Source organism: Leucoraja erinacea, chromosome 4 (assembly GCF_028641065.1).
Source record: "Leucoraja erinacea ecotype New England chromosome 4, Leri_hhj_1, whole genome shotgun sequence".
NCBI lineage: Eukaryota > Metazoa > Chordata > Chondrichthyes > Rajiformes > Rajidae > Leucoraja > Leucoraja erinaceus.
Genome location: NC_073380.1, coordinates 81,473,781 through 81,500,324, shown reverse-complemented (window position 1 = coordinate 81,500,324; position 26,544 = coordinate 81,473,781). Strand labels below are relative to the sequence as shown.

Genomic DNA, 26,544 nt, shown 5'->3' with positions numbered 1-26,544 from the left:
ATTTCTATTCTGTACATTGCATAATTTTGAGGGTTTAACAATTAGGACAATCATGGTGCAATTGAATAATGCAAGTAAAATCCATTCCTCTCTTGTGCCACAAATGTGTAAATCTATCTCTCTCTTCTAAAAGATTAAAATGCACAGATAAATATACAAACTATACTTTGCCGTGTACATCATTTGAGCCAGAATACTAATGTTTATTAACATTTGTACGAGTCTCTACACATAGACATAATGACTACAACAACCATTTGAAATATTGGGGCAACCCCTTTTATGTGTGGACCATGTACACAAACTCTCTTCTATAAGTACAGTGGAAGTAGAGCCGAAAAAGAGTCCTGACCAAAAACACCACCTGAACATGTCCTCCAGAGATGTTGCCTGACCTCCTGAGTTATTCCCTCATTGCATTTTCTTTCAAAATGTGAGTTTTTATGTAATATTTATGCAAAAGTTAATTGTTTCTTGATACTCAAGTGTAAAAAACTATATCAGAAATGGGCATAAATGTGGCGTAGGGATTACAATCTTGCAGACGAGCAGAGCAGGCTCTGAGGTCATAGTGGCCCTCTCCTCCTGCTAATTTGTATACTTCTCAGGGACAAATTGATATAATGCAAATTAGTACATCAATCCTGTAAGCAAGTTAATCAAAAAAAAACCCACTAGGGGAACTCAGCAGGTCAGGCAGCATCTATGGAGAAAAAAGGACAGATGCTATATCAGATAGGGACCCTTCTTCAGGATAGAGTGAAGACAGCTGGTAGAAAGAGGTGAGGGTAATGGGTGGGGCAAGAGCTGGCAAGTGATATGTCAAAGAGAAGATACAAGGATCTACAGACGCTGGTACCTTGTGTAGAAGACAGTGTGTTGGAGTAACTCGACGGGTCAGGCAGAATCTCTGGAAAACATGGATAGGTGACATTTCATGTCGGGAAGCGAAACATCATCTATCAGTGTCCACCAGTGATGTTGCCTAAGGGATACGCAAAGCCAGGTGAGGAGGGATTGATTGGCAGTTGGAATAGGAGAGAAGGGTGGAGATAGTACACAAGGCTGCGGTGATGTGGAGAAGACAAAAGGGTGCAAATGAGAAATGGAAGGTGGGGAGTGAAACACAGAACCAGAGGGAGGGACAGTAGGTGGAAGGTAACAGGGCTGGTGGATGGGCAAGTAGAAAATAGGGGATCCAAAGTTGTGGGGGTGGTGGACAATGTGCAGAAAGAAGCAGCAAAAGGGACTGGATGATGGGAGCAGGGGAAGTGGAAAGAAAGACGTGAGCAGGAGTGTATGGAAGCAGGGAAAATGCAGAGGGCAATAAATGTATCTGAAATTGGAAAATGTAATGTTTATACCGTAGGGTTGTAGGCTGCCTAAGAATGGGAGGTTTGGTTCTTCCAGTTTGCATATGTGCTCACTCTAGCAGTGGAGAAGGCCAAGGATAGACAGGTCCAGTAGGTGAAGGGAAATTAAACTGACCGGGAGCTCCAAGCTCTGGCCCTGGGTAAGAGAGTACAAATATTTGGCAAAGCATTTCTCCAGTTTACGATGGTCATACTGAGATAGAGGAGGCCACGTCAAGAACATTGAATACAATACATGAAAACCACTTTTCTCACCTGGATGGGAAACTGAGGTCCCTGAATAGAGACAAGAGGGGAAGTATAGGGACAGATGTTGCACCTCCTGCATTTGCTGGGGAATGTGCCTGGGGAGTGAGAGGGGTGGGTGGGAAGAAATGAGCGTATCAAGGAGATGCAATGAGATTGGTCTCTGTAGAAAATGAAAAGGGTGGTGATGGGAAGATGTAACTGCTGGTGGGAACATATTGAAGCTGGATGTGGAGGCCAATAAGGTGAAAGGTAAGAACCAGTGAAACTCTATCCCTGTTCTGTCTGGTAGGGGAAGGGACGAGAAGGACTGCAGAAAACACAGACATACAGTGCCCTCCATAATGTTTGGGACAAAGACATATCATTTATTTATTTATTTGCCTCTGTACTCCACAATTTGAGATTTGTAATAGAAAAAAAATCACATGTGGTTAAAGTGCACATTGTCAGATTTTATTAAAGGGTATTTTTATACATTTTGGTTTCACCATGTAGAAATTACAGCTGTATTTATACATATTCCCCCCATTTCAGGGCACCATTAATGTTTGTGACACATGGCTTCACAGCTGTTTGTAATTTCTCAGGTTTGTTTAAATGCCTCCTTAATGCAGGTATTCGAGAGCTCTCAGCTCAGCATCCAGTCTTTCCATTACCTTTGGAAACTTTTATTGCTATTTATCAACATGAGGACCAAAGTTGTGCGAACAAAAGTCAAAGAAGCCATTATGAGACTGAGAAATAAGAATAAAACTGTTGGAGACATCAGCCAAACCTTACGCTTACCAAAACAACTGTTTGGAACATCATTAGGAAGAAAGAGAGCACTGGTGAACTTAACTAATTACAAAGGGACTGGCAGGCCAAGGAAGACCTCTGCAGCGGATGACAGAAGAATTCTCTCTATAATAAAGATAAATCCCCAAACACCTGTCCGACAGATCAGAAACACTCTTCAGGAGTCAAGTGTGGATTTGTCAATGACCACTGTCCACAGAAGACTTCATGAACAGAAATACAGAGGCTACACTGCAAGATGCAAACCATTGGTTCGCTGCAAAAATAGGATGGCCCGGTTACAGTTTGCCAAGAAGTACTTAAAAGAGCAACCACAGTTCTGGAAAAACGTCTTGTGGACAGATGAGACAAAGATTAACTTATATCAGAGTGATGGCAAGAGCAAAGTATGGAGGAGAAAAGGAACTGCCCAAGATCCAAAGCATACCACCTTATCTGTGAAACACAGTGGTGGGGGTGTCATGGCCTGGGCATGTATGGCTGCTGAAGCTACTGGCTCACTTATCTTCATTGATGATACAACTGCTGATGGTAGTAGCATAATGAATTCTGAAGTGTATAGACACATCCTATCTGCTCAAGTTCAAACAAATGCCTCAACCGCATTGGCCGGCGGCTCATTCTACAGCAAGACAATGATCCCAAACATACTACTAAAGCAACAAAGGTGCTTTTCAAAGCAAAAAAATGATAAATTCTTGTGGCCAAGTCAATCACCCGATCTGAACCCAACTGAGCATGCTTTTTATATGCTGAAGAGAAAAGTGAAGGATACTAGCCCCCAAAACAAGCATAAGCTAAAGATGGCTGCAATACAGGCCTGGCAGAGCATCACCAGAGAAGACACCCAGCAACTGGTGATGTCCATGAATCGTAGACTTCAAGCAGTCATTGCATGCAAAGGATATGCAACAAAATACTAAACATGACTACTTTCATTTACATGACATTGCTGTGTCCCAAGCATTATGGTGCCCTGAAATGGGGGGACTATGTATAAATACTGCTGTCATTTCTACATGGTGTAACCAAAATGTATAAAAATGGCCTTTATTAAAATCTGACAATGTGCACTTTAACCATATGTGATTTTTTTTCTATTACAAATGTCAAAGTGTGGAGTACAGAGGCAAATAAATAAATGATGGGTCTTTGTCCCAAACATTATGGAGGGCACTGCAGGTGAGGGGTCCATCCATGACTGCAGGATGAATCTTGGAATGAGGAGTGGAAAGCCTCATTTTGAGAACAGAAGTGGAGGGGATAGAGAAAGCACAAGAAATGGATGAGGTCCTTGCAAGGGATATGGTGGGAGGTGGTGGACTGCGTCAGTCAATTCTGTAATGGACATCAAGTTCTGAGCACAACAATTTTTGGGGAACTGAAGAAGTAGAATTCGCTAGAATTTAGAAGATTGAGGGGGGATCTTATAGAAGCATACAAAATTCTTAAGGGGTTGGACAGGCTAGATGCAGGAAGATTGTTCCCGATGTTGGGGAAGTCCAGAACAACGGGTCACAGTTTAAGGATGAAGGGGAAATCTTTTAGAACTGAGATGAGAAAAACATTCACACAGAGAGTGGTGAATCTCTGGAATTCTCTGCCACAGAATGTAGTTGAGGCCAGTTCATTGGCTATATTTAAGAGGGAGTTAGATGTGGCCCTTGTGGCTAAAGGGATCAGGGGGTATGGCGAGAAGGTAGGTACAGGATACTGAGTTGGATGATCAGCCATGATCATGTTGAATGGCGGTGCAGGCTCGAAGGGCCGAATGGCCTACTCCTGCACCTATTTTTCTATGTTTCTAAGTAGGTTATCTGTGTCCTTAACAGATGAAATAAATTGGTGCTGGAATAGATTTAGACTATTAAATTCTACAAATGCCGATTGGTCCCCAACTCTAGAATCCCTCCCTACATTAATGTCAAATGAATGTGCTCACATTATTTAGGCTTAGACAGGGTAGACAATCAGAGGCTTTTTCCAGGCCTGCGCTTCAAGGTAAGAGGAGCACATTTTTTTCACACAGAGTGTGGAGGGAGCCTGCAGGCAGATACAATAGTGGCATTTATGAAGCTTTTAGACAGGCATATAGATATGCAGAGAATGGAGAGATGGAGAGAATGGAGAGATATTGATCTTGTGCAGACAGAAGAGATTAGTTTAACCAGGCATCATGTTTGGTACGGATATTGTGGGCCGAAGGGCCTGTTCCTGTGATGTATGTTCTATGAATTAGCTTTGATGGGCTATTCCACACTTCTTATTAATCCAATTAAACTGATATTGCATTCTGAATTATATTCCCCCATGAAAATGTAAGCAAATGTACAATACCTTCAGTGAAATCGAAGGAACAGGTACATCAATTGAGTCGTCAGGTACTTTCTGTTAAAGAAAAAGGGAAATAACCTTCATGATTGTTAATTACTTTAAATGCCTGACAGCTCTCTGTGTTACCAACCCATGCTCTAATAAACAACGTAAGTGCACTATCTGTAAAGCACCAAACAATCCATCCATGCGTGACATTTATGGGCTTCAGCCTTGCATCAATGCACACCTCAAATTAAAGGCTCAGTGCTGGCAGAATAAACATTAACTTGATTTAAAATACTTGGTGCATTTACAGCACAAACCCACATCCTTCTTTCTAAGTTGCTCGTTCATCTTTTCTAGTGTAAACAAAAGTACTACTTATGACCATACATTTCAAAATCAGGCTCAGATGTTTTTGACTTGATTTTTTATTGCACAAGATGAAGCCTTTGAATGTGGAATTAGATAGGTAGGATAACATTGCTCCTTTATCAAGCAGTTTAGACAATGTCTTTCTTCTCCAGCTGCTGAACAGAAATTCAAATACAAAGCACTTTATAATGTCCATGGGAAATTGCAGTTTACGATTCGAGTGTTAACAATGGTTTTCTTTCTCTACCCATCCCACAACACAATCAGTCAGTTCCTGGACAGTTAAAAAAATTGCAACAAATACTTATTCAGTTGTACATACAGAAACGGTATCCAAATTAGGAGAGACAACAACAGTCACGTTCAAATCATCATTGGTCTCTGCTTTAGGCAAAATATCTGAAAGAAAATGGCATATTCATGAAAAGTGCAAAGGTTATTATTTAATATTAATAAAATATAATCACACTGCCAGAGATGACATACAGGTGCACAACCTTTTATCCGAAAGCCTTGGGACCAGACACTTGTCGGATTTCGGACATTTTCGGATTTCCGAATGGAAGATTTTTAGCGTAGATTAGGTAGGTAGCGCGGGCGGCTTGAAAAGTCTGGAGCGGCTGCCTCCTCCCCGGAGACCGGGGAATCATTGTAAATCATTGCATAAATGTTAGTCAGTTAGTTTGGAGGGATTTTCAGGGGGGGGTGAAGGGGGAAACTTTAATTCTTAGTCCCCTACCTGGGCGGGGAGCGGGCAATGCCTTACCGGGTCGCCGTGCAGTAAGCTCCGCAGCGCTGTGGCCGCCAACTCCCAGCTGGGGGCTGCGGGTGGCGCCGGTTGGAGCTCCGACCCCGGCAACTCTACTCCTGGCTGCGCGGCGCTCCAAATCCAGCGCGGCTCGTGGCCGGACGCCCGCAGCCCCAGCTCCGCGATGTTGGAAGTCGGCGGCGTTGCAGCGCTGGGATACCGCTGGCAATGCCTTACAGGGTCGCCGTGCGGTAAGCTCCGGAGCGCTGTGGCCGCCGACACACGACATCACGGAGCTGGGACTGCGGGCGTCCGGCCGCGGGCCGCGCTGGATTTGGAGCGCCGCGCAGCCAGGGGTAGAGTTGCCGCGGCCGGACGCCCGCAGCCCCAGCTGGGAGTTGGCGGCCACAGCGCTGCGGAGTTTACTGCACGGCGACCCGGTAAGGCATTGACCGCTCCCCGCCTCTCCCCAACCAGGTAGGGGACCCCCCCCCCCCCCCCCCCCCCCCCCCACCCCCCCCCCCCCCCCCCCCCCCCCCCCCCCCCCCCCCCCCCCCCCCCCCCCCCCCTTCACCCCCCCCCCCCCCTCCAAATTCACATAAAACTGACAAAATAACTTTAAGCAATGATTTACAGATGTTTAAGTGTCTCCCCGGTCTCCGGGGAGGAGGCAGCCGCTACAGTAATACAGACCTGGGTTGACCGTGGGTCGTTTCGGGTCAAGTTTGGCGCCAAACGCGAGCTTTGGTGTGCAGACGACATCCTGGTAAAAATGGCCGGTTTTCGGAGTTTTTCGGTTTCCGGAACTCCGGATAAAAGGTTGTGCACCTGTATAAACTAATTTTCTGTCAATCCAAGTAAAACAAGCCAACAAATCTGATCAGTCACAATATTTTATAACAGAAAATACAAATACTGCATATGTATTTATCATTGTGCATGAATCGGGCCAAAATTGGGCTTTGAGATGTTCATTGCTGTCAAGGAAGGAAAGCTGAAGAATTGTGCGTCCTGAACTGGCTAAGGAAAGTTACTCTAGAAATTACATTTGCATGATGCTTTTACCTGAGAAAAGAGCAAAATAATTTGTTGAAATCATTTTTTAAAGTTCATACACAAGAGTGGTATTTCTTTCTCATTCCTGCTTCCCTTCAACTGACAAGCTTGCTACATGATTTCAAAAGACAATTAAGAGTTAACTGCATTGTGGTCTGAACTTACATATATATGTAACTGTGTAGGAAGGAATTGCAGGTGGCGGTTTACACCATAGACACAAAATTCTGGAATAACTCAGTGGGACAGGCAACATCTGGCGACAGAAAGAATGGGTGACATTTTGGGTCAAGACCCTTCTTCAGACTGAGAGTCAGGGGAAAGGGACACAGGGAATAGGAAGAGTAAGGTGTGAAAACAAGACATCAAATGAAATGCTGTTCAAGGAAAATATAGAATAGGCCATTGTTAGCTAGGAGAAGGTGACATCAAAGCAAACTGAGATAAAATGTAATCGAGGACAGACAGACTGGTCGGGAGTACAGAAAAGGTTCACCAGACTGATTCCTGGGATGTCAGGACTTTCATATGAAGAAAGACTGGATAGACTCAGGTTGTACTCGCTAGAATTTAGAAGATTGAGGGGGAATCTTATAGAAACTTACAAATTCTTAAGGGGTTGGACAGTCTAGATGCAGGAAGATTGGTCCCGATGTTGGGGAAGTCCAGAACAAGGGGTCACAGTTTAAGGATAAGGGGGAAATCCTTTAGAACTGAGATGAGAAAAACATTCACACAGAGAGTGGTGAATCTCTGGAATTCTCTGCCACAGAATGTAGTTGAGGCCAGTTCATTGGCTATATTTAAGAGGGAGTTAGATGTGGCCCTTGTGGCTAAAGGGACCAGGGGGTATGGAGAGAAGGCAGGTACAGGATACTGAGTTGGATGATCAGCCATGATCATGTTGAATGGCGGTGCAGGCTCGAAAGGCCGAATGACCTACTCCTGCACCTATTTCCTATGTTTCTAACACACTTTCTGGAAACTGGCAGAGATATAGAGATCCTCCACAATTGAGAACTACAAAAATAGGCCTATTGATTCAACACTGTTTTACAATTACCGTATATTTTAGGAAATAGTTCAAAAACAATGCAAGACGATCAAAATAAAAATAACAGCAATATTGTAAAAAACAAAGTAAGGAAATTATCGGCATGTTGCCAGAGCCTGAGGATCTGAGCTGTAAGGAGAGGTTGGGCAGGCTAGAACCTTATTCCTTGGAGTGCAGGAGGCTGAGGGGTGATCTTATAGAGATCACGAGGGGAAAATCATGAGGGGAATAGATAGGGTAAATGCATAGAGTTTATCGCCAAAGTAGCGGAGTCAAAAACTAGAGGGCATTGTTTTAAGGTGAGAGGGAATGATTTAAAAGGGATCTTAGAGAAAACATTTTCACAGAGAGGATTGTGCATGCATAGAATGCCAGTGGAAGTGGTAGGGATGTGTACAATTATGACATTAAAAAGAAACTTAGATGGGTATATGGATAGGAAAGGCATGGAAGGATATAGATCAGGTACGGGCACGTGGGACTAGCTTGGTTAGGCAACCTGATAAGCATGAACGAGTTGGGCTGAAGGGCCCGTTTCTATTTTGTATAACTATGGATCTTGGGATGCAAGTCCATAATTTACCTTAAAGTGACAACACGTCGATAGGGGGCAGTGAAGATAACAGACAGGGAATCATAAGAGTTTGCGTTGTTGCAGATTTTGAGGGCATCTCACCTCCTTCAATAAATTAAGTACCTGAGGTTTTAGCAGCTACCCTGATAATCTTGTTAAGTTCTTTCATTTCGGACTCCATCTCATCGTAATTTAGTTCCCTGGACTCTACTTTTGGAGCCTGGAAGAAGGAAGGATCTGTGCCGAGGTACGAACACTGTAAGTGGCCACTGTCGCTTAAGGTCACAATCACTCCCTTTAAGCTCCTGCATGTGAAATAGATTGAAACAATCACATGTGTAATAACACCTTATATAGAAAATATACTTGATCATATACTATTGTTCTGTTTGCTGTAATTAATATACAGTTGTACAGATGCTAAAACATCTAAAGTCATGTACAGAAGGAAACAATGTAAATGTTAAATTTCTTGGCAGCCATAGACAACTCCACAGAAACTTCTTCTGTGTCTGCAAGTACCAGAAAGGCAGCAGAATAACACCACAGAAAAAGTAAATTATTAAATCGTTTTTATTTTGATTTTTGCAGGTTGCCAATTGCTGTCACCTTTGCCATCAGAACGGTATCCAATGGTTCAAACCATGAGCTTTTCCTGGTCTCTAATTCTGGTTTATCCTCAAATATTGTTTCTCTGATATTGTGTTTTGCAGATACCCATTAATTATTTCAACTAACACAGGCCACTTGTTTGTAATATCTATTAATAACTTGGATGGAAATATAGATGGAGACACAAGGAATTGCAGATGCTAGTTTACCAAAAGTGGTAAAATATGATATGCTTCCCTTCATCATTTAGGGCGTTGGATAAAAGAGTCAGGAAGTCATTCAGCAGCTTTATAAAACTTTGGCTAGGCTGCATTGATGTATCATGTTCAGTTCTGATCACCTCCTGGCAGGAAAGATGTGGAAGTTGTTGAGAGGGAACTGAAGAGGTTGACCTCAATGCTCCCGGATTAAAGGATATTATCTACAAGAAGAGTGGCTAGACAAACCTCAATTGTTTTCGCTGGAACATCGAACGATGAGGAGAAGCTTCGTAAAAGTTTACAAAATTATGAACAGTAAAGATAGGACAATCAGAAATATTTTTCCAAATGAAAATTCAAAATACTGGAGGGCATAGCTTTAAGGTGAGAGGCTGAAAGTTTAAAGGTGTGGCAATTTTTTTATACAAGACAAAGTGCGGTGGGAATACACTCCCAGAGGTGGTGGTGGAATTAGGTACGTTAGTAGTGTTTAAGCAGCTTTTATATAGGCATATAAATTTGTGGGAACTGAAGGAACATGAATTGTGTGCAGGCAGAAGGCTTTTGGTTAATTTGGCATTGTGTTAAGCACCGTCATCATGGGCTGAAACCTCTGCTCATGAGCTGTACTGTTCCATGTTCTATTGTGAGGCAATATAGAAACAGAAACATAGAAATTAGGTGCAGGAGTAGGCCATTCGGCCCTTCGAGCCTGCACCGCCATTCAATATGATCATGGCTGTTCATCCAACTCAGTATCCTGTACCTGCCTTCTCTCCATACCCTCTGATCCCCTTAGCCACAAGGGTCACATCTAACTCCCTCTCAAATACAGCCAATGAACTGGCCTCGACTACCCTCTGTGGCAGAGAGTTCCAGAGCTTCACCACTCTCTGTGTGAAAAAAGTTCTTCTCATCTCGGTTTTAAAGGATTTCCCCCTTATCCTTAAGCTGTGACCCCTTGTCCTGGACTTCCCCAACATCGGGAGCAATCTTCCTGCATCTAGCCTGTCCAACCCCTTAAGAATTTTGTAAGTTTCTATAAGATCCCCTCTCAGTCTCCTAAATTCTAGAGAGTATAAACCAAGTCTATCCAGTCTTTCTTCATAAGACAGTCCTGACATCCCAGGAATCAGTCTGATGAACCTTCTCTGCACTCCCTCTATGGCAATAATGTCCTTCCTCAGATTTGGAGACCAAAACTGTACGCAATACTCCAGGTGTGGTCTCACCAAGACCCTGTACAACTGCAGTAGAACCTCCCTGCTCCTATACTCAAATCCTTTTGCTATGAAAGCTAACATACCATTTGATTTCTTCACTGCCTGCTGCACCTGCATGCCTACTTTCAATGACTGGTGTACCATGACACCCAGGTCTCGCTGCATCTCCCCTTTTCCTAGTCGGCCACCATTTAGATAATAGTCTGCTTTCCTGTTTTTGCCACCAAAATGGATAACCTCACATTTATCCACATTATACTGCATCTGCCAAACATTTGCCCACTCACCCAGCCTATCCAAGTCACCTTGCAGTCTCCTAGCATCCTCCTCACATCTAACACTGCCCCCCAGCTTAGTGTCATCCGCAAACTTGGAGATATTGCCTTCAATTCCCTCATCCAGATCATTAATATATATTGTAAATAGCTGGGGTCCCAGCATTGAGCCTTGTGGTACCCCACTAGTCACTGCCTGCCATTGTGAAAAGGACCCGTTTACTCCTACTCTTTGCTTCCTGTTTGCCAGCCAGTTCTCTATCCACATCAATACTGAACCCCCAATGCCATGTGCTTTAAGTTTGTATACTAATCTCTTATGTGGGACCTTGTCGAAAGCCTTCTGGAAGTCCAGATACACCACATCCACTGGTTCTCCCCTATTCACGCTACTTGTTACATCCTCGAAAAATTCTATAAGATTCGTCAGACATGATTTACCTTTTGTAAATCCATGCTGACTTTGTCCAATGATTTCACCACTTTCCAAATGTGCTGCTATCCCATCTTTAATAACTGACTCTAGCAGTTTCCCCACTACCGATGTTAGACTAACTGGTCTGTAATTCCCCGTTTTCTCTCTCCCTCCCTTCTTAAAAAGTGGGGTTACGTTTGCTACCCGCCAATCCTCAGGAACTACACCAGAATCTAAAGAGTTTTGAAAGATTATTACTAATGCATCCACTATTTCTGGAGCTACTTCCTTAAGTACTCTGGGATGCAGCCTATCTGGCCCTGGGGATTTATTGGCCTTTAATCCATTCAATTTACCCAACACCACTTCCCGGCTAACCTGGATTTCACTCAATTCCTCCAACTCCTTTGACCCGTGGTCCCCTGCTATTTCCGGGAAATTATTTATGTCTTCCTTAGTGAAGACGGACCCAAAGTAGTTAATCAATTGGTCCGCCATATCCTTGTTCCCCATGATCAACTCAACTGTTTCTGACTGCAAGGGACCTACATTTGTTTTAACTAATCTCTTTCTTTTCACATATCCATAAAAACTTTTGCAGTCAGTTTTTATGTTCCCTGCCAGTTTTCTTTCATAATCAATTTTTCCTTTCCTAATTAAGCCCTTTGTCCTCCTCTGCTGGTCTCTGAATTTCTCCCAGTCCTCCGGTATGCTGCTTTTTCTGGCTAATTTGTACGCATCATCCTTCGCTTTGATACTATCCCTGATTTCCCTTGTTATCCACGGATGTACTACCTTCCCTGATTTATTCTTTTGCTAAACTGGGATGAACAATTTTTGTAGTTCATCCATGCAGTCTTTAAATGTCTTCCATTGCATATCCACCGTCAACCCTTTCAGAATTAATTGCCAGTCAATCTTGGCCAATTCACGTCTCATACCCTCAAAGTTACCTTTCTTTAAGTTCAGAACCATTGTTTCTGAATTAACAATGTCACTCTCCATCCTAATGAAGAACTCAACCATATTATGGTCACTCTTGCCCAAGGGGGCACGTACAACAAGACTGCTAACTAACCCTTTCTCATTACTCAATACCCAGTCTAAAATAGCCTGCTCTCTCGTTGGTTCCTCTACATGTTGATTTAGATAACTATCCCGCATACATTCCAAGAAATCCTCTTCCTCAGCACCCCTGCCAATTTGATTCACCCAATCTATATGTAGATTGAAGTCACTCATTATAACTGTTTTGCCTTTGTCACACGCATTTCTAATTTCCTGTTTGATACCATCTCCAACTTCACTACTACTGTTAGGTGGCCTGTACACAACACCCACCAGCGTTTTCTGCCCCTTAGTGTTTCGCATCTCTACCCATACCGATTCCACATCCTCCAAACTAATGTCCTTCCTTTCCATTGCGTTAATCTCCTCTCTAATCAGCAACGCTACCCCACCTCCTTTTCCTTTCTCTCTATCCCTCCTGAATATTGAATATCCCTGGATGTTCAGCTCCCAGCCTTGGTCACCCTGGAGCCATGTCTCCGTGATCCCAACTATATCATAGTCATTAATAGCTATCTGCACATTCAACTCATCCACCTTATTACGAATGCTCCTTGCATTGAGACACAAAGCCTTCAGGCTTGTTTTTACAACACTCTTACCCCTTATACAATTATGTTGAAAAGTGGCCCTTTTTGCTTTTTGCCCTGGTTTTGTCTGCCTGCCACTTTTACCCTCATTTTACACCCCTCTGTCTCTACGCTCACACATTTAAGAAACCCTTTCCCTTTAACACCATCCTCCACTATCCCATTCGACACCCCACCCCCCTTATTCAGTTTAAAACCACCCGTGTAGCAGTGACAAACCTGCCTGCCAGAATGCTGGTCCCACACCTGTTAAGATGCAATCCATCCCTTTTGTACAGTTCCCCCTTACCCCAAAACAGATCCCAGTGATCTAAGAATCTAAATCCCTGCCCCGTGCACCAGTTCCTCAGCCACACGTTCAGGTCCTGTATCTCCCTGTTCCTGCTCTCGCCAGCACGAGGAACTGGAAGCAAACCAGAGATAACAACCCTGGAGGTCCTGCTTTTCAACATTTTTCCGAGCTCTCAAAGACACGGGATCAATTTGGCAATTTAGAATTGACAAAATCAAGCTGATCTTTGTTCATAACATGATCAATGTGAAAACTGATCTTCAGACAAAGTGGTGTAGGTTATTGTCTCATGTTGATGTATTGAGCAGAATGGGCTTACACCATCAGGAGTTTAACTTTGAGGGGTGATTGTGAGGACTGAACACGTGCATGAATCCCAAGTTCAATTACATTGTTTTCGGACAATATGCAGATAATTTAAATTCACAATATTTATTCTCCTTCAAGAGCAGAAAATATCGGGACTTTCGGTCTCAGGTTTTATAGGGATCAGATAGGAAAGTGAAATTTAGGCCATAGATTAGATCAAGAAATTGTATTAAAGATATTACTCTACACCAAAAGGAATGTATAGCTTGCTCCTGCTCCAACTTCTTTGGATTTCAGAACTACTGATATCCAGCCATTTCCATTGCATTAATGAGGATCCTTATTGTAATGTCGATGGTGCCACATCAGTCAATACACGCCAACTCAGAACTCACTTGGAGTCCAGTCACAAGGTCCTGCCTTAAAAGGAATTCTAGGCATTTTGCAAGACGTCCACATCTGCACCAGGTGCATCGAGATGGGGCTCCTAAGGGACCGTATTAGGAACATGGAGCAGCAGCATGATGACCTCTGTCTGGTCAGGGAGAGTGAGGAGGTCATAGAGAGGAGTTATAGGGAGGTGGTCACTCCAAAACCATGGGAGACTGACATGTGGGTCACGCTTAGGAAGGGCAAGGGGCAGAGGCAGGGACGAGTGAGTACCCCAGTGTCTGTACACCTTGAAAATAAGTACTCCTGTTTGAGTACGGTTGGGGGGGACAGCCTGCCCGGGGGTAGCGACAGCGGCCGGGCCTCCGGCACAGAGACCGGCCCTGGTTGCTTAGAAAGGTAGGGGAAAAAAGAGGAGGGCAATAGTAATTGGGGACTCTATAGTTAGGTGGTCGGATAGGCGATTCTGTGGACGCAGTCGGGAGACCAGGATGATAGTCTGCCTCCCTGGTGCCAGGGTCTCGGATGTATCTCAACGCGTCCAAGATATCCTGAAATCAGAGGGAGAGGAGCCTGAGGTCGTGGTACATATAGGTACCAATGACATAGGTAAAAAAAGAGAAGAGGTCCTGAAGGGAGAATTTAGGGAGTTGGGAGGAGAGTTAAGGAAAAGGACCAAAAAGGTAACAATCTCAGGATTACTGCCAGTGCCACGCGACAGTGAGAGTAGGAATGGAGCGAGGTGGAGGATAAATGCGTAGCTGAAGGACTGGTGCAGTGGGCAGGGATTCAAGTTTCTGGATCATTGGGACCTCTTTTGGGGAAGGTGTGACCTGTACAGAAAGGACGGGTTGCACTTGAACCCGAGGGGGACCAATATCCTGGCGGGGAGATTTGCAAAGGCTACTGGGGAGACTTTAAACTAGAATGGTTGGGGGGAGGGACTCAAATAGAGAAAGCTAGTAGACAGAGTGTGAGGCAGGAGGCAGAGAAGGGAAGCACTCGGACCCAAAATCTAGGGGAGAAAGAAGAAAAAGAAAATAAACAGACAATAAGAGGCGGTGGGTTTCTTAAATGTGCATATTTTAATGCTAGGAGCATTGTAAGGGAGGTGGACGAGCTTAGAGCCTGGATTGACACCTGGAAGTATGATGTTGTGGCGATCAGTGAAACATGGTTGCAGGAGGGCTGTGATTGGAAACTAAATATTCCAGGATTTCGTTGCTTCAGGTGTGATAGAATTGGAGGGGCAAGGGACATGACTTCAGAATTAAGGGACAGAAGTTTAGGGGTAATATGAGGGGGAACTTCTTTACGCAGAGAGTGGTGGCGGTGTGGAATGAGCTCCCAGTGGAAGTGGTGGAGGCAGGTTCGTTGGTATCATTTAAAAATAAATTGGATAGGCATATGGATGAGAAGGGAATGGAGGGTTATGGTACGAGTGCAGGCAGGTGGGACCAAGGGGAAAAAAATGTGTTCGGCATGGACTTGTAGGGCTGAGATGGCCTGTTTCCGTGCTGTAATTGTTATATGGTTATATGGTTATAAGAGGTGGAGGTGTTGCATTGCTTGTCAGCGAAGATATTACAGCAGTGCTTTATAATCATATAACCATATAACAATTACAGCACGGAAACAGGCCATCTCGACCCTTCTAGTCCGTGCCGAACACATAATCTCCCTTAGTCCCATATACCTGCGCTCAGACCATAACCCTCCATTCCCTTCCCATCCATATAACTATCCAATTTATTTTTAAATGATAAAAACGAACCTGCCTCCACCACCTTCACTGGAAGCTCATTCCACACAGCTACCACTCTCTGAGTAAAGAAGTTCCCCCTCATGTTACCCCTAAACGTCAGTCCCTTAATTCTCATGTCATGTCCCCTTGTTTGAATCTTCCCTACTCTCAGTGGGAAAAGCTTTTCCACGTCAACTCTGTCTATCCCTCTCATCATTTTAAAAACCTCTATCAAGTCCCCCCTTAACCTTCTGCACTCCAAAGAATAAAGCCCTAACTTGTTCAACCTTTCTCTGTAACTTAGTTGCTAAACCCCAGGCAACATTCTAGTAAATCTCCACTGTACCCACTCATTTTTGTTGACATCCTTCCTATAATTAGGCGACCAAAATTGTACACCATACTCCAGAATTGGCCTCACCAATGCCTTGTACAATTTTAACATTACATCCCAACTTCTATACTCAATGCTCTGATTTATAAAGACCAGCACACCAAAAGCTTACTTTACCACCCTATCTACATGAGATTCCACTTTCAGGGAACTGTGCACAGTTATTCCCAGATCCCTCTGTTCACCTACATTCTTCAATTCCCTACCATTTACCATGTACGTCCTATTTTGATTTGTCCTGCCAAGATGTAGCACCTCACACTTATCAGCATTAAACTTCATCTGCCATCTTTCAGCCCACTCTTCCAACTGGCATAAATCTCTCTGTAGACTTTGAAACTCTACTTCATTACCCGCAACCCCACCTATCTTGGTATCATCTGCATACTTACTAATCCAATTTACCACACCATCATCCAGATCATTGATGTACATGACAAACAACAGTGGACCCAACACAGATCCCTGTGGCACCCCACTCGTCACTGGCCTCCAACCTGACAAACAACCATCCACCATTACTCTCTGGCATCTCCCATTCAGCCACTGTTGAATCCATCTTGCTACTCCACCATTAATACCCAACCATTGAACCTTCTTAACCAACCTTCCATGAGGAACCTTGTCAAAGGCCTTACTGAAGTCCATATACACAACATCCACTGCTTTACCCTCATCAATTTCCCGAGTAACATCTTCAAAAAATTCAAGAAGATTAGTTAAACATGACCTTCCAGGCACAAATCCATGTTGACTGTTCCTAATCAGACCCTGTTTATCCAGATGCTTATATATATTATCTCTAAGTATTCTTTCCATTAATTTGCCCACCACTGACGTCAAACTAACAGGTCTATAATTGCTAGGTTTACTCTTAGACCCCTTTTTAAACAATGGAACAACATGCGCAGTACGCCAATCTTCCGGCACTATTCCCGTTTCTAATGACATTTGAAATATTTCTGTCATAGCTTCTGCTATTTCTACACTAACTTCCCTCAATGTCCTAGGGAATATCCAGTCCAGACCTGGAGACTTATCCACTTTTATATTTCTCAAAAGTGTCAGTACTTCCTCTTCTTTGATCCTCATAGTTTCCATAGCTACTCTACTTGTTTCCCTTACCTCACATAATTCAATATCCTTCTCCTTGGTGAATACCGAAGAAAATAAACTGTTCAATATCTCCCCCATCTCTTTTGGCTCTGCAGATAGTTGTCCACTCTGACTCTCTAATGGACCAATTTTATCCCTCGTTATCCTTTTGCTATTAATATAGCGGTAGAAACCCTTCGGATTTACTTTTACCTTACTTGCCAAAGCAACCTCATATCTTCTTTTAGCTTTTCTAATTTCTTTCTTAAGATTCTTTTTACATTTTTTATACTCCTCAAGCACCTCATTTACTCTGGCAGGATAGATTGGAGGGCTCGTCTGGGGAGGCTATTTGGGTGGAACTGAGAAGTGGGAAAGGTGTAGCAACACTTATAGGGGTGTATTATAGACCGCCAAATGGGGAAGGAGAATTGGAAGAGCAAATATGTAAGGAGATAGTAGATGTTAGTAGTAAACACAAGGTAGTGATTGTGGGAGATTTCAATTTTCCACACATAGACTGGGAAACACATTCTGTAAATGGGCTGGATGGTTTGGAGTTTGTAAAATGTGTGCAGGATAGTTTTTTGCAGCAATACACAGAGGTACCTACTAGAGAAGGAGCAGTGCTGGACCTCCTGTTAGGAAATGAGACAGGTCAGGTGGCAGAGGTATGCGTTGGGGAGCACTTCGGGTCCAGCGATCACAATACCATTAGTTTCAATATAATTATGGAGAGGGTCAGAACTGGACCAAAGGTTGAGATTTTTGATTGGAGAAAGGTTAGCTTTGATGAGATGCGAAAGGATTTAAAAGGAGTGAATTGGGATATTTTGTTTTATGGGAAGGATGTAGAAGAGAAATGGAGGACATTTAAAAGGGAAATTTTAAGAGTACAGAATCTTTATGTCCCTGTTCGGTTGAAAGGAAATAGTAAAAATTGGAAAGAGCTCTGGTTTTCAAGGGAAATTGGACACTTGGTTCGGAAAAAGAGGGAGATCTACAATAATTATAGGCAGCATGGAGTGAATGAGGTGCTTGAGGAGTATAAAGAATGTAAAAAGAATCTTAAGAAATAAATTAGAAAAGCTAAAAGAAGATATGAGGTTACTTTGGCAAGTAAGGTGAAAGTAAATCCAAAGGGTTTCTACAGCTATATTAATAGCAAAAGGATAACGAGGGATAAAATTGGTCCATTAGAGAGACAGAGTGGACAGCTATCTGCAGAGCCAAAAGAGATGGGGGAGATATTGAACAATTTATTTTCTTCGGTATTCACCAAGGAGAAGGATATTGAATCATGTGAGGTAAGGGAAACAAGTAGAGTAGCTATGGATACTATGAGATTCAAAGAAAAAGAAGTACTGACACTTTTGAAAAATATAAAAGTGAATAAGTCTCCAGGTCCTGACAGGATATTCCCTAGGACATTGAGGGAAGTTAGTGTAGAAATAGCAGGGGCTATGACAGAAATATTTCAAATGTCATTAGAAACGGGAATAGTGCCCGTGAATTGGCGTACTGCGCATGTTGTTCCATTGTTTAAAAAGGGTTCTAAGAGTAAACCTAGCAATTATAGACCTGTTAGTTTGACTTCAGTGGTGGGCAAATTAATGGAAAAGATACTTAGAGATTATATATATAAGCATCTGGATAAACAGGATCTGATTAGGAACAGTCAACATGGATTTGTGCCTGAAAGGTCATGTTTGACTAATCTTCTTGAATTTTCTGAAGAGGTTACTAGGGAAATTGATGAGGGTAAAGCAATGGATGTTGTCTATATGGACTTTAGTAACGCCTTTGACAAGGTTCCTCATGGAAGGTTGGTTAAGAAGTGGCTGAATGGGAGACGCTAGAGAGTAATGGTGGATGGCTGTTTGTCAGGATGGAGGCAGGTGACTAGTGGGGTGCCTCAGAGATCTGTGTTGGGTCCATTGTTGTTTGTCATGTACATCAATGATCTGGATGAAGGTGTGGTAAATTGGATTAGTAAGTATGCAGATGATACTAAGATAGATGGTGTTGTGGATAATGAAGTAGATTTCCAAAGTCTACAGAGAGATTTAGGCCATTTGGAAGAATGGGCTGCAAGATGGCAGATGGAGTTTAGAATGTTATTTATTGTCATTCAAACCTAGGTTTGAACGAAATATTATTTCTACAGTTTTTTACATTAGAAAATAATCCAAGACCCACACTTAACACAGTTTACATAAACATCCATCACAGTGAGTCTCCAACATCTCCTCACTGTGATGGAAGGCAAAGTCTTTATCTCTTCCCTTTGTTCCGTCTACCGTGGTCCAGCAGTCCAACTGCAGTGTCGAGGCGAACTGGGGCTCCGATGTTAAAGTCCCCGGCGGGCGATGGTAAGTCCTGAGGCCGTTTAAGCCACGCCGGGTGATTTTAGGCCCCTGCTCCATGTCCTTTAAACCCGCGGTTCCAGCGGGAGAGTCGCCGTTGCGGAGCTCGGAAAAGCGGTCTCCCACCAGGGACTTGGAGCTCCTGATGTTCCCGTCCACCGGGTCTGCGGCCGGTGCCTCCGAACTCCAAAGTCAGGTCGCAGCCGCACGCTCCACAGCTCTTCCCGCTCCGAAGTTGGCCAGTTCCGCGATCTCAGTTCCGCAGGTTCTGCAACTGGAGCCCCCAGGTTAGTTCCGGCCGGAGGTCGCTGCCGGCTCCACGATGTTAGGCCCAACGACATCCGAGACCCGACAGGGAATAGTCGGGTCCCCGCACAGGGAAGAGATTTAAACGGTTTCCCCCATAGCCCCCCCACCATCCCCCACATATACACAGCTAAAAAAAATATTGTAAACTAACTAACTCAAGACATACATTTAACAAGACAAAAATAAAAAAAGACAGACGACTGTAGTCGAGCCGCTGCCGTTAGGCGCCGCCACACCCAAAATGCTGATAAGTGTGAGGTGCTACATCTTGGCAGGACAAATCAAAATAGGACGTACATGGTAAATGGTAGCGAATTGAGGAATGCAGTTGAACAGAGGGATCTAGGAATAACTGTGCATAGTTCCCTGAAGGTGGAATCTCGTGTAGATAGGGTGGTAAAGAAAGCTTTTGGTATGCTAGCCTTTATAAATCAGAGCATTGAGTATAGAAGTTGGGATGTAATGTTAAAATTGTATAAGGCATTGGTGAGACCAATTCTGGAGTACGGTGTACAATTTTGGTCGCCCAATTATAGGAAGGATGTCAACAAAATAGAGAGAGTACAGAGGAGATTTACTAGAATGTTGCCTGGGTTTCAGCAACTAAGTTACAGAGAAAGGTTGAATAAGTTAGGTCTTTATTCTCTGGAGCGCAGAAGGTTAAGGGGGTCTTGATAGAGGTCTTTAAAATTATGAGAGGGATAGACAGAGTTGACGTGGACAAGCTTTTCCCATTGAGAGTAGGGAAGATTCAAACAAGAGGACACAAGTTCAGAATTAAGGGACAGAAGTTTAAGGGTAACATGAGGGGAAACTTCTTTACTCAGAGAGTGGTAGCTGTGTGGAATCAGCTTACAGTGGAAGTGGTGGAGGCAGGTTCGATTTTATCATTTAAAAATAAATTGGATAGGTATATGGATGGGAAAGGAATGGAGGGTTATGGTCTGAGTACAGGTAGATGGGACTAGGGGAAAATAATTGTTCAGCATGGACTTGCAGGGCCGAGATGGCCTGTTTCCGTGCTGTAATTGTTACATGGTTATATGGTTATTTTGCAAGGTTATTACCTCTTTAAAAAAATACGGGCTTATTAAGGATAGTTGGCATAGGGGAGGTCACGTCTACATGAACTTTACTACAGAGTTTGGCAAGATCACTCGCAGCAGGCTGGTCCAGAAGGTCGAGTCCAATTGGATCCACAGCGAGTTGATAAATTGGATCCAAAATTAGACAGTGGGTAATGATGGAGGGGAGTTTTTCTGACTAGAGGTATAAGGCTAGCATTGTTCTTCAAAGATTAGCGCTAAAACATTTAAGATATATTAATGATTTGGTTATGCTACATTTTGAGTATTGAGTGCAATTCTGGTCGCTCTGCTACTAGAAGGATGTGATGGGTTTGGAAAAGGTGCAGAAATAGTTCACCATGATGTTGCCTGGATTTGACATTATTAGCTAGAAAGAGGGGTTGGAAAATGTTGGATCAGTTTCCATGGACCGGAGGCTGAGGGCTAATAAAAGCATATAAAATGATCAGATGCAATGAAAGGATAAATAGTTAGTGGGTATAGGTCTGAGGCGAAAAGGGGGATAATTTAAAGCAGATTTCCAAGACAAATTTAATAAAGAAAGAAGGAGGTGCCTAGAATGCACTGCCAGGGGAGGTGGTAGTTGTAGCAGTGATAGCAATGCTCAAGAGGTGCTTAGACATGAACTGGCAGGGAAGAGAAGGACATAGGCCATGTGTAGGCAGATGGGAATAATTTAGATTGGCATTATGGACGGTGAAGGCAGGGTAGGCCAAATGGCCTATTTCTGTGCTGTGTTGTTCTATGCTGTATGTTCTATCCTGCATCAGGTCAGCCCTGGCATAGGATGAGTCCACATTCAGTTTAATGAAGATTCCTGGCCAGCAGATCAGGGAGCAAAGGTCCTTTTCAAAATAATATTTTGAGTTTCATGTTTACAAATTATTTCGTTTTTGTTTTATTGTATTAATATTTAAAAGTTATAACAATTAATTGTTTTCAATTATTCATCAATTTTAATAGTTGTTACATGGCTCACTGGTAAGCCAACTGCCCATACCCAAGGCTTGGAATTCAGTGAGACTGGCCCTCAATGCCTAACCTAGGTGGTGAACAAGAGCCATGGGGCAGCAAACGGTCCAGGAAGTCTCAATCCTTACTTTATATGCTTATGGAATTACTCTGAGGTAGTGTGAGCAGAGTGTTTAATTATAGAGACTGAACACAAACTTTTCACTCCATAATGGGGGTCTCATCTATCATCACCACCTGCAGGTAGATGATCCACCGACCTGTTCTCCATATTCCGCAAGAAAAACTGTCCACATTCAGTATGCATTGTTACACAGAAATTTCTTTAAGGTGTAAAATTGAATAAACACTGCAACTAAGGACACAGTGCTGGAATAACTCAGCAGGTTAGGTAGTATCTCTCTGGAGAACATGGATTGGTGATATTTTGGGCCGAGAGACTTATTCAGGCTACAACTAATCTACTGCAAATACAAATATTAGGAGAAACTACAAAGAAAAACAAATCCTCTTCAACCCTCACCCTGAACACCGGCGTTCCACAGGGCTGTGTGCTGAGCCCCCTCCTCTACTCCCTCTTCACCTATGACTGCACACCTGTACATGGTACTAACACCATCATCAAGTATGCAGATGATACAACGGTGATTGGCCTCATCAGCAACAACGATGAGCTGGCCTACAGGGAGGAGGTCCAGCACTTAGCAGCATGGTGCGCTGACAACAACCTGGCCCTTAACTCCAAGAAGACCAAGGAGCTCATTGTAGACTTCAGGAAGTCCAGAGGCGGCACGCACACCCCCATCCGCATTAACGGGACGGAGGTGGAACGTGTTTCTAGCTTCAGGTTCCTGGGAGTCAACATCTCCGATGACCTCTCTTGGACCCACAATACCTCTACTCTGATCAAGAAGGCTCATCAGCGTCTCTTCTTCCTGAGGAGACTGAAGAAGGTCCATCTGTCTCCTCAGATCCTGGTGAACTTCTACCGCTGCACCATCGAGAGCATCCTTACCAACTGCATCACAGTATGGTATGGCAACTGCTCTGTCTCCGATCGGAAGGCATTGCAGAGGGTGGTGAAAATTGCCCAACGCATCACCGGTTCCTCGCTCCCCTCCATTGAGTCTGTCCAAAGCAAGCGCTGTCTGCAGAGGGCGCTCAGCATCGCCAAGGACTGCTCTCACCCCAACCATGGACTGTTTACCCTCCTACCATCCGGGAGGCGCTACAGGTCTCTCCGTTGCCGAACCAGCAGGTCGAGGAACAGCTTCTTTCCGGTGGCTGTCACTCTACTCAACAACGTACCTCGGTGACTGCCAATCACCACCCCCCCCCCCCCGGACACTTATTATTATTTATTCAAATCGTTTGCTATGTCGCTCTTCAAGGGAGATGCTAAATGCATTTCGTTGTCTCTGTACTGTACACTGACAATGACAATTAAAATTGAATCTGAATCTGAATCTGAAATAGCATGCAACAAATTTTGTGCACTGATATGGCCTCTGTACTTCAAAGATCATACATTGCTTAACTGTAATTTAGGCTGACATATTTCTCCTCAGCTCACTGCCACACAGCCCAGTAATCACTTGTAGGAGCTCTTTCGTAGTTGGACAGGTAATTGTCCCCAATCCCTCATGTTGATCTAAGATGGCCTCCAATTACCCATTTTTATAACACATAAATCACACACATGTTAAATGATTGATGTAAACCATTTTTTTTAAATTGCGTTCAGTACATTACGTATATGCAAGCAATGCTCAAATTAATGAATACGTCATCAATCCTCAGAAATGTATTTTTTCCTGAAAACTTTTAAACAAATGCAGATGGTAAAGTTTAAAATCTGATGCAAAGAAATGCAGCACAAAGCCAGATTCTACAGTACAGTAGCATTTGGGTCTGGCATAGCAAATGTCTGGTGAGGCATTTGCTGAGCTACAGCTTTCAAGATAATATAACCTAGTGATACCTAAAATAATTACGTGGGCTATTTTGTTTATTTGTAAAGGATAAGAGAAATAAGGACAATTAGCATATGGATCCAAAATGAGTCCCTTTTTTAAAAGGAACACTACCATGAATAATACCTTGTACCAGCTATGAACAATCTATAGGAGCAATTTGCTTTGTTGCCGATTCACAAGTGAAGGAACACCAATGCAAAAGTTCAAAAGGCAAGCTTGAATATTACAGCTGACATCTTATTTTATAAATAACATATTAAATGGTCCTGGATTTCAATTTATTTCTTGAAAAACGTTTTGCATGTTATTATTGTCAACTTCATGCATTTCTTTTCATGATAACTATTTCAGATAAATCAAGCTTGGGTTAAAAAAAATTATGTTTATAAAATGTTATTTTTATTTTTAAATCCTTTGAGTATGTCAATCTTTTGTGAGCGGAGAAGGAAAACCTATCTTACCTAGAGGTTAAAAAAAAAAATCTGTTGCATCAAATTTCAGTTTATCATCACTCTCAGCTTAGGAGGTCGGTGCCTAAAAGGACTGTCTGCATTAAGAACAGTGAAAGTGGAGATATAGTCTGATAAAATAAAAGAAAGCCAACAGACTTCAAACAGCTTCATATCTTTTAACCCAACGCCGGCACTATGATAAAAGAACACTGTCTCTTACATCGACTTTGCCAAATATTTCTGAAGTTCATTTAGCAGGGCATCAGTTTTACTGCACACCTTGTGACAAAAGCAACTGCAGCATATTCAATGCTATGCAAAGCCAAATCGATACACTATCTGGTGTTGAGTTATAGCACCCTGTTTTAAAATCTAGTACAAAAGCTAATATTACATGCAACAATTGAATGATACATGGATTGAAATGGGTGGTTCGGTAAAGATCTGTTTAAGAAAAAGATTTGCTCAAGATGTTTTTGCAGACTACACAACAGGAATTGTAGAACATGGGACAACTCATTTAAGCACTGTTGACAGATTGTCTCTTTAATGTGGCGACAATATTGTAAGCAGGGAAGGCAATAAGTAAAAAAAGAATCAAATGATCCATGACAGACTACAAAGGAAAGAAAGCTGCTGTTCAAAGATCTGGCTTTGGCTGCTGTAGAGCTGCTTTTAGAAAGAACAAATCTTTAGATTATTCTAGACAAAATAACTCAGCTGCAAAATCTCTAATGGATAAAAATATTGTCTAAAATTCTTATTGCCAATCAAATAATCCCACTAAAATGTTTCAAGCCTACCATTCGCTCCATAGATGCTGCTGCACCCGCTGAGTTTCTCTAGCACTTTTGTCTACCTTCGATTTTCCAGCATCTGCAGTTCCTTCTTAAACAACAAATCCATTGATAAGTACATTTGTGTTCACAGCAACCCTCCCCCCCAAATTCCTCAAGTCAAAAACCAACTCTTATCAAGAGCTAGTTTGCTGTTCTGACACCATGACACAATGTCCTTGATTTATTTCCTATATTCTATATTCTTGTTGTTGATCCTTCTGACATCATCAGTGATCTTAAAGATAACGAGTTTACGCTTTTAATTCCAAACAAAGTCAAGGTGTGCAGGGAGACGAGTAGAAATCAGAGCACACAAAGCTGAATGGCGGCAGTATTGAGGGTCAGGGTGGAGGAAATTATATGACCAATTCTAACCAACCGAGGTCTGCCGGTCAGGAGGTCAAGAAGCTAGTTGCAGATGGATGCCAAGCTCCAGAGTTTAGAGATGTGCTTGTTCGGTACTATGGTTGAAGGCCGAGCTGTAGACAATGAATAACACCCTGATATAGGTATTCTTATTATCAAAGTGATTCAGAGCTTTATGTAGTGCAGGAAAGATGGTATCATCCAGAGACCCATTTCTAATTTCTGCAAATTGCAAGGGGTCTATGGTGTCTGGAATACTAGTGCAGATGTAGGCCATTACAATTACCAGTCTTAAAAGCACTTTATTATGATTAATGTTAAAGCTACAAGCAGTCATCATCAAAACAGGTCACTTTACTTTTCTTGGTGAGTGAAACTGAGGTTTCCTTGAAGCAAATGGGACAGAAGACTGTGATGTTATGAGGTTGATAAAGAGTGTGGCCAATTGATTGGCATATAAATTCAGAACTCATTCAGGGCCTCCCGTGTGTGGACGGGATGTCAAAGAACGAGAAGCCGAAGCGAAGAAGTGGAAGCCAAGATACCGAACGGAAACAACACCTAAAAGCCAAATAACCAAAAGGGCACGACGTGGAAAGGATACGAACCCAAACAGACTCCACGCCGAAAGGACAATACGCAGAAAGGACATGACGTCTCCAGGGGCGGGATTTGTCCGAGACCTTGTCAACGATTGGTTCAGACCCCTGCGTCCATCACATCACTGGCCAGGGGAGACGGGAGGGTGGGTGGGGGGGAAGACTCCCTCTCTCTCTCTCTCTCTCTCCCCGGAATCCCAGGAATCCCTCCCTCTCCCAGGATGCTGTTCATTGATTTCAGCTCTGCCTTTAACACTGTCATCCCCGCCAGCTTGAACACCAAACTCAGCAGACTTGGCATCTCCACCTCCCTCTGCAATTGGACACTGGATTTCCTCACCAACAGACCACAGTCTGTTAGGGTCAACAACCTCACCTCCTCCACTATAACACTGAACACCGGCGTGCCACAGGGCTGTGTGCTCAG

At 43.2% G+C, this 26,544-nt stretch overlaps 1 protein-coding gene across 3 annotated transcripts in view; it reads right to left on the bottom strand.

Annotated features, from left to right (window-relative positions):
- bbs9 (Bardet-Biedl syndrome 9) overlaps positions 1 to 26,544 on the bottom strand; it is a 373,121-nt gene that overhangs the window by 301,131 nt on the left and 45,446 nt on the right. For all 3 annotated transcript variants that reach the window (XM_055634652.1, XM_055634651.1, XM_055634653.1), the window contains exons 10-12: positions 8,667 to 8,848; positions 5,434 to 5,510; positions 4,758 to 4,808 (exon numbers count right to left, since the gene is read on the bottom strand). In XM_055634652.1, the coding sequence (XP_055490627.1) occupies positions 4,758 to 4,808; positions 5,434 to 5,510; positions 8,667 to 8,848 (310 nt within the window). The remainder of the gene's footprint in view (positions 1 to 4,757; positions 4,809 to 5,433; positions 5,511 to 8,666; positions 8,849 to 26,544) is intronic.